Below are 18,074 nucleotides of genomic sequence, written 5' to 3'. Positions count from 1 at the left end.
TGGGGTGAAGTGTCTCTTGAAGGCAAAGCTGGAGACCAAATGGCTGAAGCCCTTCATGTCACGGGGACAGCTGGAGAGACTGTTGGCTTCTGACTACACTGGAGGCAGCAGAAGTGATAAACCCAACTCAAGACTTGGATAGAAAAACAGACAGCATCTTGGATAACCAGAAAAGAATCTCTTTAATATCTTGTAGCCATAAGACTGATACAACTGAAAACATAACCCTAAATTTGATCCTGCAGGTTGCAGTTACAACACAAGTTGAATTCACAGCCTTGCCGGAACTCTTTTTTTTTTTTTGAGACGGAGCTGGAACTCTTATGTAAAATTTAGGGCATTGGATCTGGAAGGAGTGGGACCCTGAGAATCGTAAAGGGATATTTGGGTGGACTTGAGCAAATCCAAGAACCCTGAACTGAGGAAGAGCAGTGTGAGTGTATGGTCAGGGGCTCTGTGAATATTCCTGCCTACAACCCCAGCCTCACAGGCGATTCATCCTTCTCCATACCAGCCCAGCACTGGTTAGCTGCTCACCTTATGGCTCGAGGCAGGACCCTTCGCAGGCTTGCAGCTGAGTGGGAAGTTGCTGGAAGGTTTATGTTTATTGCTTTCAAGGCCATCAGTCACCACAAGCAGACATAAGACCTCATATCACACAAGCTCGATGCCACCAAGAGGACGGGAGCTGGGCTGGATCCTGAGCCCTTCAAGTGGCATGGGCTTTGGCTTGTGACCCCGATTGAGTTTCAGTCTCATCTATCAAATAGGCCTAATAATAGGCATGTCACGGGACTGCTGTGAAAACAAAGTGGAGTAAGATTGCAACGGGGCCGGGTGAGGTGGTTCACACCTGTAATCCCAACACTTTGGGAGGCCAAGGCGGGTGGATCATTTGAGGTCAGGGGTTCGAGACCAGCCTGGCCAACATGGTGAAACCCCGTCTCTACTAAAAATACAAAAATTAGCTGGGCGCGGTGGCACGCACCTGTAATCCCAGCTACTTGGGAAGCTGAGGCAGGAGAGTTGCTTGAACCCGGGAGGTGGAGGTTGCAGTGAGCCAAGATCACACCACTGCACTCCAGCCTGGGCGACAGAGCGAGACTCCATCTCCAAAAACAAAAACAAAAAGATTGCAACGGGCCTGACACTTTCTCTTTCATTCTGAGTAGCCATGTAACCCTGAGTGGGAACTAGGAGACATTGTCCTGCAGTCTGTTCCCTCCCTCAGCAGCTGGCATGGAATGAGATGTGGCCCTGGGCCTGGTGCAAGATTTTCACTTGTTTTGTAAGCATTAGCCACAGCTTTCCTTGATGGGCATGTGTTGACATGAGGCTGGGCCTCACCTCCCTGCAGTGGACCAGAAATCCCAAAGGAGCGACTTCTTATGGCACAGCGGATCTCATGCATGATGACATCACTGCCCCTTCCTAGGAAACCCCACAAAGTCACTCTGCTTCATAGCTGGGCTGTGGCCTCGTGGGCTTTTGCACCTGGAGATGGCAGGGAACTGTGATGTGGGGGCTGGGCCAGCTGGAAAGGCAGAGCTGCCCAGACTGGGGTCTGGGGTCCTGAAGTCACTGTTATCCTGCGGGGAGACCTCAGCCAAGCCCCAGTGCCACTCAGGGTCTCGCTCTCCACACTGAAGGCTGGGCTGAGGACTGAGAAGAGAGGCCAGACCAGGTAGGGAAGCCCGCCTCCCCCATCCCACCTAAACCTCCCCACCAGTTAAGGACAGGGCTGACCAGCAGGTTGCTGTGGGGAAGGCAACAGCATGGGGACAGCACTGCAAGTCAGGCCACACCTTTTACGGAAACGTTCCTCTGAGACCTGCTGAGGAGCTTGGAGAATGAGGAAGGGGGCGGTCCCGGGGCCAGCTGGGTCCATACCCTGCCACGGGCCCTGAGGAGGGAAGGCACGAGTCACTGCCTATTTTGACCGGGCAAGAAAATAGAAACCCACAGGGTGAGGCGGGCAGGAAAGCAGCTCTGTGGGAGACCTGCAGGCCCCCGAGCATCCCCTGCCCCACTCTGGCTCTCGCCCAGATGCATAAACCGGCCCCATGTGGTGGCATCCTTACCAAGGACTCCCAGGTGACCCGATGGGAGGGGTGAGGCTGGGCTGCCAGGCAGACAGGGTAGCACCAGACGGGATGGGCTGGGGGCTCCAGGGCAGGGTGTCTGTGGCGACCCGACCTGGGGAGATGTGGTTATTGCTCTGCTGGAGACCTTGGGCCAGGTCCCACGAAGCCCTGCCTAGCCCCGGCGTGGGTTAGCGGTGATGTAAGGCAGCCCGAGGCGAGGCCAGGTCACACCAGCGGGAGCTTGGATCAGGCCTCCTGAGAAAGCCCTAGCCTCGGTTCCTGGGCCCAGGGCCTCTGCGGGCCTCCACCACCCCAAGCTTCCTGGTTCAAGTATTGGTTGTGGGCTGGCCGGATGGAGAGTCACCTGCTAGAACACAGGGGGAGGAATCTTAGGTGAGCGCGGGAACAGGGTGGGGCCAGGCCCATTCCCTCCTGGCTCTCAAGGGCTTCCTGTGGGGGCCTCCTTGTACTGCCACTGCAAGGTGGGCTGGAGGCCACAGGGACACGGCCTCAGCTCACTGAGCTCCTGGGGGGTCATGATGGACTACGTGCTTGAACGTGGGGAGGGACGTGTGGATGGGAAGGGGGTGACCTTAGGGAGGGGAAAGGAGGCCCCTAGCCCTGCTGCCCCGGGACAGTAAGGGGAAGGCCCAGGCCTGGCTGCCCATCCTCTGTGCCTACAACTTCCTCTTTCCTTAAATTCTGCCAGCAATGGGCCACCCCTAGCCGTGGAGGGGACCCGGAGCAGCTCAGCCCACCTCCTGCCTCCGACCTCTCACACAAGCCCTCTGCAAAAGAGCCGAATTCCTGGAGGCCAGGGCAGGAGCATCTGCCACAGGGCAAGGGGCAGGGATGGGGGGGGTGCTCGGGATGGTGACCCCTGCTGGTCCACGCTGTGACCCACAGCAGGGGTTTCGAGGAGACTCTGGGGCTCCAGGACCCCCATCGGCAGGATGCCAGGCCTCCCTGCACATGCAGGTCTCCATGGTCCTGTGTCCAGGAAGGAAGACCCCTGAGCTGCTGTGGCTGGAGAAGGAATGCGAGGGGTCTCGGTGCCAAGACTGGGGATAGCAAGGAGGTGAGTGGAAAATGCAACCATAGGCCAGCCAGCGCCTGCGCATGGAGTCAAAGGGAGGAGTCACCATGGCAACCACGGCCGCTGCACCGGGGAAGTCGACCTCTCCCTGTACTGCCCAGAGCCCAGCCTGACACCCCCCCGAAGCCTGGTGGGAATGCATCACTCCCAAGGGATGTGGTGTTGACTAACCAATGTCTCAGCCCTAAAGGGCCCCTGGCTCCAGGGTCACCCTCCAGCTCTACAGAGGAGCAGGGACGAATCTGACCCTTGTTAGAGTTGACACAAGAGGGCAGGACCTGAGCCAGCCCCAGGGGAAGCCAGCATGCCCGGGTAAGGCTGGTCCCACCAAAGTGTGCTGGTGTGTCTCTCGGACTGCACCCAGGAAGGCTGGGTTGGGGAGGAGCCCAGGGCCGGATGGGCAGCAGAGTGTATCCAGCTTAGCCAGCCCAAAAGAGGACACTGATGTCTGGCAGCGGCACAGAAACCCGTCTGATGTTTCTTCCTCTTGGAAGCTGATGACGTTTTTGGAGAACAGTCAGCCTCTCTCCCACCCCAGCTCCAAGGCATCTTCTCGGAGAAGGCTCAGGCAGGTGGCCCAGGCCAGCAAGGGGCAGGCCTGCAGCTGCTCAGGCCCCCTTGGAGCTGCTCCCAGCAGACAGGGGTATAGGGGACAGCAGCCCAGGGGGATGGGGTCTTGGTTTCCTGCAGAACCTACACGAGAGGCCAAAAAAAAAGGTGGGGGTACCAAGGAGAGGAACACACCCACGGCACCCACCACCAGCCCGCCTGTAGACCACATCCTGTGTGTTCACATGTGTGAACCGCACGTGCAACTGAGCCTGGCCAGTGCTCCGTCCTTCACTCTCCTTGTTTCTGTCAGCGAGAGCTGCTCCCTTCCAGGGCCCTGCCTGTACTGGGGATGGGGGTCTGAGAAAGGGGCAGCGCTGGTGGCAGGTGGGGTCTGGCGCTGCCACCCTCAGAAGCTGGCACACGAGGTTTCTTATTGCTCCTCTTGGCTCTGGGGCACACCTTCCTAATTTCCAGAAAGGACACGGGCCCAGGAGAGGTGGCAGCAGGGGTCCCGCACTGGCCCTCCTGCTGATCTCCACGTGGAACCCGGCGGGCGGCATGCAGGCTGGCTCTAGCCCCTAGTGCGGCCCACAGGCCTCCCACGAAGCTGCTGCTCTCTGCAGAGAGGGAGCTGCCGGGACGACCCGGCCTCCTTGCCACCTCAGTTACTGGGTCACCGCCCATCATTGGTCAGCGGCCTCCAGGGATCTGGACGTGGAGCACAGATAAGTGTCCTTACAAAAATAACTCTGAGTCTGTTCCCAGTGGGACCAGGTTCCTGAGAGCACGTAGGGCCGGGCAAAGGCCACGTGGAAGAGTCCGGCAGGGAGCGCTCCCGCCTGCAGGCCAGGGTTACGGCTGCAGGCGCTCCAGGTACTGCGGCAGGGGGTTCTCCTTGACGTACTTCTGGATGTACCAGCAGGTGAGATGGGCCTTCAGGTCCTCCTCCACCACGAAGTCCAGGGCGGCCTGGGAGCAGGGCAGAGAGGACAGCGGTCAGGGCCTGCAGCCGGCACCAGAAAGGTGGCATCATCTGCTCCCTCCCCAGGCCCCGGCTCCCTGGCCACCCACTTTGCCTTGCTCAGTAATTCTCTTCTTTCAGCATCACCTGGGATGATCCCCACAGACTGGTCCAGTACACAAGGGAAAAACACATCACGTCTCCTCAGGGAGGTACAAGCTCCCATGCCCCAGACAGCATGGAGGGCAAAGGCTGCCTGCAATTCTCCTGGCGGGGTGAGGGTGGAGGAGGGAAGCCTGCCCACGGCCCAGCTAAGTCCCAGCAGCAGCCCTCAGGGCCTGCTTTGCTCTGGCTGTAACTCCCTTCCCCAAGCCCAAACCTCTCTCCAGACAGCCTGGGATTTGGGATTCCCTGATGAAGGGGCTGGGGGCGGGAATGGGGCTCCCACGAAGCACCTGCCACACAGGAGGTGTGTAAGGATCCTGGAGGCTCAGCCACGCCAGGGTCTTGAACAGGAGCCTGGGCCCAGAAACGCTGCCACCGGCCTGGAGAGGACCCAGGGCCAAGAAGCAGGCTGGACTGGCCACCAGGGCCACCGTCTCCTCTGAGGGAGGGTGGCAGCCCCCATGTCCCCGCTCCCACCTGGCCCTGCCGCCTGCCTACCCTACCTTGGCGAGGTGCTTGGCGATGCCGCGCCCACGGTAGGCATCTGGGACCTCGGTGTGCTGCAGGTCCACGATCCGCTTGCCCACGTACTCATAGAGCAGGACGGCCCGGTCATGACATCCTGGGGGTTGTGGAGACAAGTAAGCCTATGCTGACTCCCATCCCAGTGGACTCAGGTACAGAGACTGGGGTGGAGGGACAGGCATTGGGGGCCATTCAACTGCTACAGCTAAATCCTGAATAACCTCTCGGCGCCTCAGTCCCCTCATCCATAAAGTGGGGATACAATAAAATGTCCTTCATAGGCTGGTTTGGAAAATTAAATGAGGTAACCTCTGTGACATGCTTACAGCAGTGCTTAGAACACCTGAACCTCTGCTACTACGTCAGTCTTAGCATCCCAGAGCCCTACCACCCCTTCTGTAGCCCCGCTCTCTGCATCCCCACCCCACCACACCCCCGGATCTGGCCCCAGGACCCAGCATTGGACACAGAACAGGGCTCAGCAAATCTGCGACTAAGGCAGAGCATGAAGAGACAAGAGAGGCAGCGCTGTGCCACGCATCAGGACCACCTGCTGGACCCTGACCGAGATGCAGCAGGCAAGATCAGAGGCCCGTGGCAGAGTCCATGACGCTGGACACGGGAGATAGTAACAAATGCGTCTTCACACTCCACCAGGCCTGCCAGGCCTGGAGCTCACCAGTCCACCCCAAACTCCTGCTGGGCAAACAATGAACTGAAGTTTTTTCCTAACCACAGTTTTCAGTGTCTCATCTGTTTGCCTCTCCACCTACCCATCCATCCATCGACCCACCCATCCACTTATCCATCCACCAAATGTTTCCTGAGCCCCAGGTACTGTTTCAGATGCTGGGAATATAGCAGCAAACAAGCCAGACAAGGAGTCCTACCTCCATGAAACCCAAACGGGAGAAAGAATAAACATGAAAAGCAAGTGGATGTGTAGGATGCCAGGGAATGGGGGCAGGTGAAGACAGGAAGGAGAGGGCACCAGCCATTCTGAGGGAACGGTGTTCTGGGCAGAGGGAACAGCCATTGCAAAGGCTCTGAGGCGGGAGTGGGCCTGAATGAGGGGCAGCTGGAGTGGGGTGGGTGAGGGGAAGGGCAGAGATGGGGGCAGGGAGGTGACAGGGCAGGTCCTGCAGAGCCTCCTAAGCATTCTGAGCTGGGCGCCACTGGAAGCCCCTCAGCAAAGGGACGGATGCGATTCACGGATTCTGCTGCCACTGTGGGGAGAACGGATGGGGAGCAGGGGCAGGGAGCTCAGAGGGTGAAGACGGAACACAGACCAGGGCAGGGGCAGTGTGGCTGTGTGGAGCAGTGTTTTGACTGGATGGTATCTGAAAGTGTAGCCAGCAGGATTTACTGATGGCTCGGATGTGGTCGAGCAGGGACAGGGGAGCCTAGGACAACACTGAGATTTCTAGTTTCAGGGAGCGCCAAGTATGTGAATGAAATAAACAAGCTGGGAGGGGGCCGTCAGGGAGGCCCCTCCAATGGAGGGGAAGTCACCGTGCCCAGCTCAGTGGCCCTCCGTCTCTCCTTTGATTCTCCCCAAAGCCTCTGAGTTGAGAGGGGAGTGCCGGGAAGGTGGTGCAGGGGCATGGCCAGGGCAGAGGTTCCAAGGTGGGAGACTCAACACGCTGGCACTTTCTCCACTCTTTAAAAGCACGCTGTGTTTCACGTGCTTTAACTTCAAAGCCCCAGAGAATCTGCCCCTAAAGCCTGCGCTGGGTGACACGAGGGGAAGGCTGACGGGCCAAGAGGTCCAACCACTAGTCCAGGGCCACCGGAACTGGGGCCAACGGCAGCAAGGAGGCTTTCTGGCCCTTGGTCTCTCCTTTGATTCTCCCCAAAGCCTCAGGAGATGGCTACAATTCATCTCCCCATTTCCAGAGGAGGAACTACTGAGATCCAGGGATCCAAGTCACACAGCAGGCCGAGATGACGCTGGAGCCCAGGCCCGCAGGTCCTGAGCCACAGCCATTCTTTCTGCTCCACCAACACACCTGCTACTTCCTGCACCCGCCATCGCCTAGGCATTTCCCTCTGACCGATGCCCTTTCCCCGTTCCCGCCAGGCCCAGCTGAGGGTTCCCCAGCCCCACTCCCCTCATGCCTGCAGCCCCGCCCCCGCACCGGCCCTGCTGCCTCCTCCTTGTGGGCCTGACTGTCCTTCTGTGGACTGTGCCTGCCACCCTGGCCAAGGCCCAGCTGTGGCCACTGCCGCCTGTCCTGGCTACACAGCAAGGGATGTGGTTCTTGGCTCCCCACCTGCTGGGGTTAATTCAACTCACCCAGGACAGGCGAGCAGAGAGAGGAGGCTATTTTGAGACTGACCCGGTCACCAAGGGAGCTGCCTACCTAACCTGGCCATTTAATTACCCCAGGCTCATTAAGGGCCTGCTATGTTCCAGCAGTGTTTGGGCTGCAGGGCAGGCAGCAGTGAACAAAACTGATGGAACTCTTCCTCATGGATCTTACCTACTGAGGAAGACACATAATAAGCAATATAATCATAAATAATACAGGGGCCGGGCACGGTGACTCATGCCTGTAATCCCAGCACTTCAGGAGGCAGAGGTAGGAGGATCGCTTGAGCCCAGGAGCTGGAGACCAACCTGGGCAACATGATGACCCAGTCTCTACAAAAATAAAAATAAAAGTTGGCCAGGCACAGTGACCCACTCCTATAATCCCAGCACTTTGAGAGGCCAAGGCGGGCGGATCACCTGAGGTCAGGAGTTCGAGACCAGCCTGGCCAACGTGGTGAAAGCCCATCTCTACTAAAGATACAGAAATTAGCTGGGCGTGGTAGCGGGTACTTGTAATCCCAGCTACTTGGGAAGCTGAAGCAGGAGAATCACTTGAACCCGGGAAGCGGAGACTGCAGTGAGCCGAGACCGCACCATCGCACTCCAGCCTGGGCAACAAGAGCAAAACTCCATCTAAAAAAAAAAAAAAAAAAAAAAAAAAAGGGTAGCTGAGCATGGTGGTACACACCTATGGTCCCAGCTATTTGGGAGGCTGAGACGGGAGGATCACTTGAGCCCAGGAGTTTGGGGCTGCAGTGAGATATGATTGTATCACTGCACTCCAGCCTGGGTGAGAATGAGACCCTGTCTGTAAATACATACATACATACATCACAGGTGATAAGCTGACAGGTGCCAAGGATCACTACACAGCAGAGGAGGGGTGGGTGGGGAGGGGCAGGGCTGCCACTGTAAAGAGGGCATACAGGGACCCCAAAGGAGATGTGGGGTATGAGCCATCCACTGGCGAGAACAGCATGTGCAAAGGCCCTGGGATAGGAGGTTGAAGGAAGAGCAAGGAGGCCAGAGTGGCTGGGCCCGAACAAGCCGGGGGTGAGGGTTGGGAAGCCAAGTCAGAGATCCTGGGGCCAGACCACACAGAGTCCTGCAAGCTACCAAAAAGAGCTCAGCTTTTGCTCCAGCACAGTCCCTGCAGAGCAGGGAGGTGGACACAAGAAGCCTGGCAAGCTCATTTCTGCTCCTCTGTGAACGCCCTGCGTCAGCGTTTCTGGAGTAGCCACCTGGGCCACGGATGGGCCTGACCCTGGGAGGCCTCTGCTTCCCATTGGCCCTCAGTGATCGCACAGCTCAGCCACTACCATATTCCAGGCACCCAGCTCAGGGTAGACACCCAGGAAATATTTGTCCAACTAAAACAACTGCTGTTCTATCTCTGCCAGACACACACTAGGGCCTTGCGGCAGACCTGTGGACAACTGGCTGGACCAGCATGCCGGCCTTCCCACAGCCGGGCCCGCACCTCGGGCTGTGGCTCCCAGGAGACAGCAGGACAGGAACAGTGGTGGCCCAAGCGTGTGCAGCCCCAGCATGAGGCAGGCTCGTGCTCTGCTCTCTCCACACGACAATCCTCACAACCATCCCACTAAACAGGTAGGATTCTCACAGCCCCATGTACAGATGGGGAAACTGAGGCCCAGGAGGGAGGAGGGTGGCGGTGATCGTCCCGGGACAGGTGAGGTCTCTGGGGCAGAGAGGTGTCGGGACTGGCGTAGGATCACCTGGCAGAGTTGAGACTGGAACTGAGGGCCCTGCCCTGCCCTAGGCTTGCTCCTGTGGCTCCCAAGTGACAAGTACTAACCCCTTCTGTGCTAGTCTGAGGTCTGGAACTCTCAAGGCAGCTCTTAGAGCCTAGCCCAGATAAGGGCCTGGGGCCTGGGCCAGGCCCAGAGGCTGTGCCTGTGTCACTGTGAGATGAGACAGCAGGATCCACGGTGCCCAGAAATGAAAGCGTGGCTGACAGTGCTGCCCTGGTGTCCTGCTCCCATCATGGGGGCTGCGGGCGGTCAGGGGAGGCCCCTGGACAGGGCATGTTTGGGCTGACCTGGAATGAGAGTCAGGGAGGTGTGTGGAGTTGACTGGCGATAGGCCTGAGTCAAAGGAGGGTCTTCAGGCTGAAAGGGGAACAGAGGGCATCTGGGGTGGCCATAGTGGTGGTGGGGCTACACGTGAGGAAAAGATCAAGTTTAAATGGACACCCTACATGGGCCAGACCACATGGCAGTGGGCGGCGAGGAGCCGGGCTCCTGGGCGGCAACCTCAGAGCATCCGGCCAGGGCCTGAACTCCACCTTGGAGGGCCTTCAAAGGCCACCCAGTCACAAGTGTCTACACCCACAACACAGCCCACAAATGCAATACCGGTCCTCGCGCTCAACTCCTTGTCCTGCCCCAAACCTGTCTGGAAATCCCAGGAAAATGCCCAAGTCCCCACGGCTTGACCAAGGTCCTTGGCTCCTCCTCGCCTTGCCTTTCTCATCTGACCTGACCCTCGGCAGGGCTGTGGACACAGCTTTCTAAACGTGCCTGGGGTCCAGCTGCCTCTCTGGCCACCCTGCTTTGGTGGCTGTTCCCCTGCCTGCCACCTTTCTGCCCAGGGCCTCCGGGAACCCTTCCTTCTCATTCCAGGTGAGCCCAAAGGTCACCTGCCCAGAAGCCTCCACTGGCCGCCCGCGGCCCCCATGATAGGACAGCAGGACACCAGGGCAGCACTGTCAGCCACGCTTTCATTTCTGGGCACCGTGGATCCTGCTGTCTCAGCTCACAACGACACACGCAGTCTCTGGGCCTGGTCCGGGCCCCAGGTCCTTATCTGGGCTAGGCTCTAAGAGCTGCCTTGAGAGCTCCAGACCTCAGACTAGCACAGAGGGGGTCAGTACTTGTCACTTGGGAGCTGCAGGAGCAAGCCTAGGGCAGGGCAGGGCTCTCAGTTCCAGTCTCAACTCTGCCAGGTGATCTTACGCCAGTCCCGACATCTCTCGGCCCCAGAGACCTCACCTGTCCCGGGACGATCACCACCACCCTCCTCCCTCCCGGGCGTGAGCACCCCACCAGCATCATGTGGCTGGTCTGAGAAAAGTTAAAGCTACTCTGCTCGTGGGGGACCCGTCCCTGGGTCTCTGTACCCCCATGCTCTCTCTGCCCCTCCCCAACCTCAGGACCAAAGCGGGCCAGGAAATTGTCAGGGGAGGCGATCACAGAGAAAGAGCAAAGCTTGCAGACAGGAGACAGGGGCAAGACCTCTGGGAGATGTGGAGTCTACAGAAGGTGTGTTGACCTCTGCTTTCTCCACTCGGCCCACACCCGCCCCGCAAAAAGAGCTGGCGGATCAAAATATATAGATGAGGACACTGAGGCAGACGGAGGCAGAGCCCAGGCTGCCGGAACGGTGGCCCTGGACAAGGACAAGCAGACACCCTGGCTGGCTTTTCCGGCACCTCTGTAAGTAGAGCCTGGATCAGACAGGAGCCACATGTTGGTGGCTCATTGGTGGATTAGGTAGAGGGAGCCGTGAGCCTGGAGAGGCTCAGCCATAGGTCTCTCCCCTCCCCAGAGGACCCTGGTCTAGCCCAGCCCAACACAGCCAGGGGCCTCATACTGGGGCTGTGATCTGAGCACCTCCCAAGGCCTGGGGCTGTGGTCTCAGCTCCACTGCATCCAGGGGTGCTGAGGGAGGCCGGGGGCAGCAGCTGACTCTCTGGGGCCTCAGTCTTCCTGTCTGCAAAATGGGGGTTAGGGAGGATGCAGAAAGTTCCACGGTTCTGCAACCTTCAAGTGTCCCTTCCCTTGCAGCAAGTGGGACACATAGCCCTGCCTGTGAGGGAGGGGGAAGGCTGAGGAAGGGGCTGCCCAGGAGGTGGAGGGTCTCTTCCAGCTGTCTGCAACCTTCAGAAACCATCCTCAGATGAAGGCCAGGGGCTCGATTCCGGCTTAGCTGCCTACAGACTGTGTGCTTTGGTTTCCCCATCTACGAAGTGATGACAAGCTTGCATTTCAGAACGGGGATGTGGGATCAGACAAGCCCGAGCTCAAGCCTTCCTCTCATCACCCAAAAGCAAGTCACAGCCATGCTTCTTTCCACATCTGTCCAGGATTTAGGCGTTTCTCCCACGCCTCTTTGCAGTGCCTGGACTAGTAAAGTAACCACGTCCCTGCTCTGTCCTGGTCCTCACAGTTTGCTCCCCTTAGAGCAGCAGCCAGAGGGAGCCAGGGCATCCTGTCTTTCTTCTGCTCAGGATCCTCCTAGGTGCCTCAGAGTCAAAGCCAAGCCCACGGGACAACGGCCTCCAGGCCCTGCACCACGTGCTCCCCATGACCTCTCGATCCATCCTGCACACACCAGGCATCGCAGGCACTGCAGAGCTTTGCTCTTGCTGTTCCCTCCACTTGGAACACTATTCCCTCTTGTAGCTCTGTTTCTTGACTCCTTCGGGTCTTCACTGAAATGCCATCCTCCAGGGAGGGGCGTCCTGGACACAAGATTCTAAACAGCAGCCCTGCCCAACACAGCCTCACCTTTGCCCCTGCACCTCTCATGAGAGCCCTCGTTTTCCAGGATACATTAAAACTGACTCTATTTCTTGTCCATTTCCCTCCCTGTCAGCCACACAAGACCCCAACACCTAAGAGTGCTTGGTACACAGTAGGCGCTCAACAAATACTTACGGGGTGAATCACAGCTCCTCCACCTCTGTGGTGCAAGACTTGGGGCAAGTCTTTTCACTTCCCCATGTCACAGTCTCCCCATCTGTATACGGGAAATGCAGTTTCCCCTCTCCCTGTGCTGTGCGGCTATGAAATAAAGAGACTCCAGGTGCACCGGGCCTCCTAGAACGCTGTTAAGTGCTTAATAAACGAAGCTGCTCAAACTTTTTCCCTCACTCAGAACCAGAGCTCGCAGGAAGAGAAATCGGCCTAGCTCTGCTATGTGGACAGCCTAGGAACACGTCTGTACCAGGCGCCTGGGGCTAGCTGACCCCTCAGCCTCAGTGTTTGTATCACTCAGTGGGCACAACAGCGCCAGCCTCCAGGCTTGCCTTACAGGTCGGGAATGATACCACAGCCTGTTGTCCTGATCAGCTCAGGGAGGCCTGGGTCCAGACTCAGACGACCCTTCTCTGGTCGCAAGACACACACCCAAACCCATTGCGGCCTGGAAGCCCAGAAAAGCCCCACCCTGAGCTGCACGGCCACTCCCTTGGGGGCCTCTGGCCTCCCTCTTCTCTCTCCCCTGGGCTTGTGGCTGGGGAGATCCCCAGCCACATCTGTGGTCAGCTATCTGGGCAGTAAGTTCCAGAAGGGGGTAAGTTTAGAAATATGGCTGGGCATGTACAGCCCTGACCACAGCCAGCTCTGGAGGGCTGTCCTTTGGCTGTACCCACTTGGAAGAGAAAAAAAAAAAAAAAAAAAAAAAAACCCAATGTATCCCCTCTTCTTTCTATCTTTGAGGATAATGGGCCTCCTGAGCCCCCAAGGGAACCAGAGGCCGCTCTGGAACCTCAGAAGAGAGGATATGAAAGCCACCAGCTCTCTCTCCCAGAGTGGCCAGGGCCCCGAATGTCACCGCCAGCTAAGCCCTGCCGGCACCCCAGCAGTAGCAGGACTGGCCTCTGCCTGGTGGTGTAGGGTTGGTTGGGCCAACGGTGAAGTTCTGGGTGATACTGGGCAATCATTTCCTAAGGTCTCTAGCCTCAGTTTCCTCATCTGTAACACAGGGTGGTATGTCGCAACATTGTCAGGGTATTGTGACAGTCCCATCCACGAAGCAGTAGTGGGGCCTGGCTCGACACTGGGCACATTCCAAATAGCATCGGAGATCTGGCAGAGGCCCCTCCTGGCTGAAGCCAAACGTGGCTCACAGGAGCCCCACGGTCCAGGGAGTCAGACCAGTCAGGAGGCCATCCCAGCTCTGTCCAACTCTCGGCCTGACCTCTGGCAAACCTTTCCCTTTCCTGGCCCTCCACCTTCCCTTCTTGAAAATGGGCACAGTAGGCCGGGCGCGGTGGCTCAAGCCTGTAATCCTAGCACTTTGGGAGGCCGAGACGGGTGGATCACGAGGTCAGGAGATCGAGACCATCCTGGCTAACACGGTGAAACCCCGTCTCTACTAAAAAAATACAAAAAACTAGCCGGGCGAGGTGGCGGGCGCCTGTAGTCCCAGCTACTCGGGAGGCTGAGGCAGGAGAATGGCCTAAACCCGGGAGGCGGAGCTTGCAGTGAGCTGAGATCCGGCCACTGCACTCCAGCCTGGGCATCAGAGCAAGACTCTGTCTCAAAAAAAAAAAAAAAAAAAAAAAAAAAGAAAATGGGCACAGTGGCCTCTAAGGGCTGGTCCAGCTTGGACATTCCCACTGGGGCGAGGTGGGCCACAGGGAGTTCATGGCCCTGTTTTTGTAGTTTTGGGACCTCCTGAGCCGGATGGGCCAGTCAAAACTTCTCTACACCGGCTGGGCGTGGTGACTCACTCCTGTAATCCCAGCACTTTGGGAGACCATGGCAGGTGGATCACCTGAAGTCAGGAGTTCAAAACTAGCCTGGCCAACATGGTGAAAGCCTGTCTCTACTAAAAATACAAAAATTAGCTGGGCGTGGTGGTGGGTGCCTGTAATCCCAGCTACTCGAGAGGCTGAGGCGGGAGAATCACTTGAACCCAGGAAGCAGAGGTTGCAGTGAGCCGAGATTGTGCCACAGGAACTCCAGCCTGGGTGACAGAGTGAGACTCCGTCTCCAAAAAACAAAAACTTCTCTACACTAAAGGAGGACTTGCCCTTGCTTTCTGGCTTCACGAATCACCATCCAGCCACAATTACCAGCACTTATTAATGCCCCACGAGCTGGTCTGATCCTTTACATTTGTCACAGTCTTTCATCCTTACAGCTAGCCAGTGGGGTGTGCACTGGTGTTATTCCCACTGCAGAGAGGGAAAAACTGAGGCACACAGAAGTGAGGCAAATGGCCAGTCCCAGAGCCACTGAAGTCTTGATAGTGATAGTCATCCCCCTCCAACACTCCCCGCAAGGGACCACAAGCCCCTTTTGCGGTCAGCCCCAGGTCCGCAGACCTCCCAAGTGTAGAAAGACTAAGATTCCCAGGGGCAGCAAGAAGCCATATAACACCCGCAGAAGGGGACAGGTCACCGCTGACCACCTTCCCAGGATCTCCAACAGGAGCCTTCAGTGGGTGCCCAACAGCCCTGAACAACTGGGCCTGAGCAGGTGCGGTTCCCCTGCGGCTGAGACTGGAGACCCGCGCAGCCCCAGCTCCTGCCTCTGCCTTTCCAGGGGCCCCCGTCCGCCCTGGCCCCTGTTTTCTCGGGTAGTCTGACCCCGCCCAGCCCGTTCCACTTCCCGGAGCGCCGACCGCGCCCCCACCTGGCCCCGAGGGCAACCCAGCTCGCGCCCGGAGCTCCGGCCGCCCGAGACCACCCCGCGGCGCACGCTCGCAACAGCCTTCCCGGGCGGCGGGCCGGGACCGGGCCGCGGGCGCGCGGGGGACGGGCGCCCAGAAAGGGGGCGGCCCCGGCGGGTCCCGCTTGCTCGCAGACAAAAGGTCGGGGCGGACCGGGGCCGCGTTACCGTTGAGCCGGACAGTGAACTGGCGGCGCCGGCGGTCGTGCTCCACGCGGATGGGGCAGCTCTGCTCCAGCGCGCCCAGCGGCACGGCGGCCGCCGAGTGCGCCATCTGCGCGCGGGGCTGCGGCGCTGGGACCCGGGCGGCGCCGGCGGGGGCCCAGACGCGCGGCGAGGGCCCGGGCGCGCGGCGGGGCTCGGGCGCGGGCGCAGGCGGCAGGCGGTGGGGTAGTTAGGGCCTGGGAGACCGCAGGCGGCGGCGCTGAAACTGACACTCGGCGGCGGCGGCAGCAACAAAAAGGAGGTGGGGGGGCCAGGAAATCAGCTGTGAGGTCACGTGCGGCGCGCAGCCAGTGGACGCGCGGCCTTTTTGTTTTGATACATTCCAGTCACCTCTTAAAGGGACCGCGCCGGCCGCGTTCCGCTCGCAGCCCCAAACAAAACAACACGGGACGCCGCCGGGCGCCGGGCTGCTTTTCCGTCCTGCGTTTGTCCCACGTGCAACTTTGGTACCCCTGCAAGGACCCTTCTTAAAAAGACGTAATAACCTGTATGGACATTCTAATCGTCCCCAAGGCAGCCACCATTTATTAAGCACTTGCTGTGTGCACGACCTGTGTATAGCAAAGCCCTGGAGCACAGGAAGCGCTCAGTAAACACTGCGCTGAAATTTATCACCAGAAACCTGAGAAATAGGTATGCTTGACTACATTTTACAGTTGAGCAAATAGAAGCCTAAGGCAATGAAAGACATGCATGAATTCTCACGCAGTTAGTGCCCTAGGGCTACTGGTGCTAGGAGCACGTACCCACCCGTGTGCGCAGCCTGGGTGGCTACTGGCTCCTGGGAAGGAATTGTCCTGTGAAGCCTTGTTTGGGATAGAAGTGAAATGCCACCTCTCCCAAGGGAGGCGGAAATGCGGGAAGAGGCCTTGGGGATCCTTGGATCCACTCCACAGATGGGGAGGCTGAATCCCAGAAAGGGGCAGGGACTTGATTGAAGGCACACAGGACTCTTGGGGCTCAGACTTCTTTGAAAGGCGACTTAATTAGGCTCTTCAAGGCTCAACCTTAGATCCCAACCCTCCCCTCTCGTTCACCTGAAGGGGCACTCCTGTTGTCCATAGCTGTGCAGTGAATCACACAGGTTACTTTTAATATTTTGTTAATTACGGTGTAAGCTTCATGTTCATACCCGCGTGACCACCATCCAAATCAAAATACAGAACATTGCTGGTTCCCTAGGGCCCTCTTCCCAGCAATGCCCTACCCTTTGATTTAACCACTATCCCTGACTTCTAGCATTGTTGACTAATGAGGTTTCTCTAGACCATCATGTAAACAGAATCATACAATATGTACTATTTTATTTATTTATTTATTTATTTATTTATTTATTTATTTATTTTAAGACAGTCTCGCTCTGTTGCCCAGGCTGGAGTGCAGTGGCTTGATCTCGGCTCACTGCAGGGTCTGCCTCCTGGGTTCAAGTGATTCTCCTGCCTCAGCCTCCTGAGGAGCTGGGACTACAGGCCTACACCACCACGCTCGGCTAATTTTGGTATTTTTAGTAGAGACAGGGTTTCACCATGTTGGCCAGGCTAGTTTCAAACTTCCAACCTCAGGTGATCCATTCCGCCTTGGCCTCCCAAACTACTGGAATTACAGGCATGAGCCACCGCACCCAGCCCAATGTGTACTTTTGATGTCCAGTTTCTTTTGCTCAATATTTTATCTGTGAAATTCATCCCTGTTGTTGCATCTTTTTCACCTGAGTAATTATTCCGTTGTGTTAACAAAAAAAAGCCAAACTGTAAAATATTTGAAGAGCTTAATCTGAGCCAAATATGAGTGACTATGATCCTGGACACAGCCTCAAGAGGTCCTGAGAACATGTGTCGGAGGTGGTTGGGTTATAGCTTGGTTTTATACATTTTAGGGAGACAGAAGTTACAGGCAAAGACCTAACACCTGTAAGGTGTACATTGGTTCAGCCATCCAGAAGGTGGTGAGGGCTTACAAGTCATAGGTGTATTCAAATATTTTCTTTTTCTTTTTTTGAAACAGGGTCTCACTCTGTCACCCTGGTTGGAGTGCAGTGGCGCCATCTTGGCTCACTGCTACCTCTGCCTACCTGGCTCAAGCCATTACTTTGTCAGATATATTTACTGAGAAAATCCTCTGATCCTCCCACCTCAGCCTCCCAAGTAGCTGGGACCACTGGTGTGGGCCACCACACCCGGCTAATTTTTTTGTATTTCTTGTAGAGATGGAGTTTCAACATGTTGCCCAGGCAAAGGCGATCTGTCTGCCTCGACCTCCCAAAGTGCTGGGATTATAGGCACGAGCCACCCCCCCCTCCCCCCTGCCCCCCATTCGAAGATTTTCTGATTGGCATTTGGTTCAAAGAGTTAAGCTTTTCCTAAAGACTTGATGTCAGAAAGAGTTAAGATAAGGGGGGTGTGTGGAAAGCCAAGCTTCTTACTATGTAGATGAAGCCTCTAATAGCAGACTTCAGAAAGAATAGATGGTAAATGTCTCTTTTAGGACTTTAAAAGGTGTCAGACTCTTAGTCAAATCTCTCCTTAATCAGGAAAAGACCCAGAAAGGCAGGGAAATTCTCCACACATGCAAATTTTCCCCACAAGAGATGGTATTGCAGGGCCATTCCAAAATATGTCAAAGAATATGTTTTTGGGTAAAATTATTTCATTTCTTTCGGAGCCTGTTATCTGTCATGTGATGCTATACCAGAGTCAGGTTGGAATTTGGTATCTTAGTGCTACAAAGA

General features: G+C 57.1%; 2 protein-coding genes across 2 annotated transcripts in view; both read right to left on the bottom strand.

Annotated features, from left to right (window-relative positions):
• Positions 1 to 18,074, bottom strand: part of TMEM11 (transmembrane protein 11) — a 175,669-nt gene that overhangs the window by 43,655 nt on the left and 113,940 nt on the right. The gene's annotated exons all lie outside the window — the stretch shown is intronic.
• On the bottom strand, positions 2,625 to 15,551 carry NATD1 (N-acetyltransferase domain containing 1). The gene is made up of 3 exons (XM_050763962.1): positions 15,290 to 15,551; positions 5,362 to 5,480; positions 2,625 to 4,701 (listed from the first exon to the last, which is right to left on the bottom strand). The coding sequence occupies exons 1-3, from the start codon at positions 15,393 to 15,395 to the stop codon at positions 4,585 to 4,587; spliced, it is 342 nt and encodes a 113-aa protein (XP_050619919.1). The 5' UTR covers positions 15,396 to 15,551; the 3' UTR covers positions 2,625 to 4,584.

The sequence above is a fragment of the Macaca thibetana genome, chromosome 16 (assembly GCF_024542745.1).
Source record: "Macaca thibetana thibetana isolate TM-01 chromosome 16, ASM2454274v1, whole genome shotgun sequence".
NCBI lineage: Eukaryota > Metazoa > Chordata > Mammalia > Primates > Cercopithecidae > Macaca > Macaca thibetana.
Note: the sequence above shows the minus strand (reverse complement) of the source record. Positions and strands in the feature narration are given on the sequence as shown.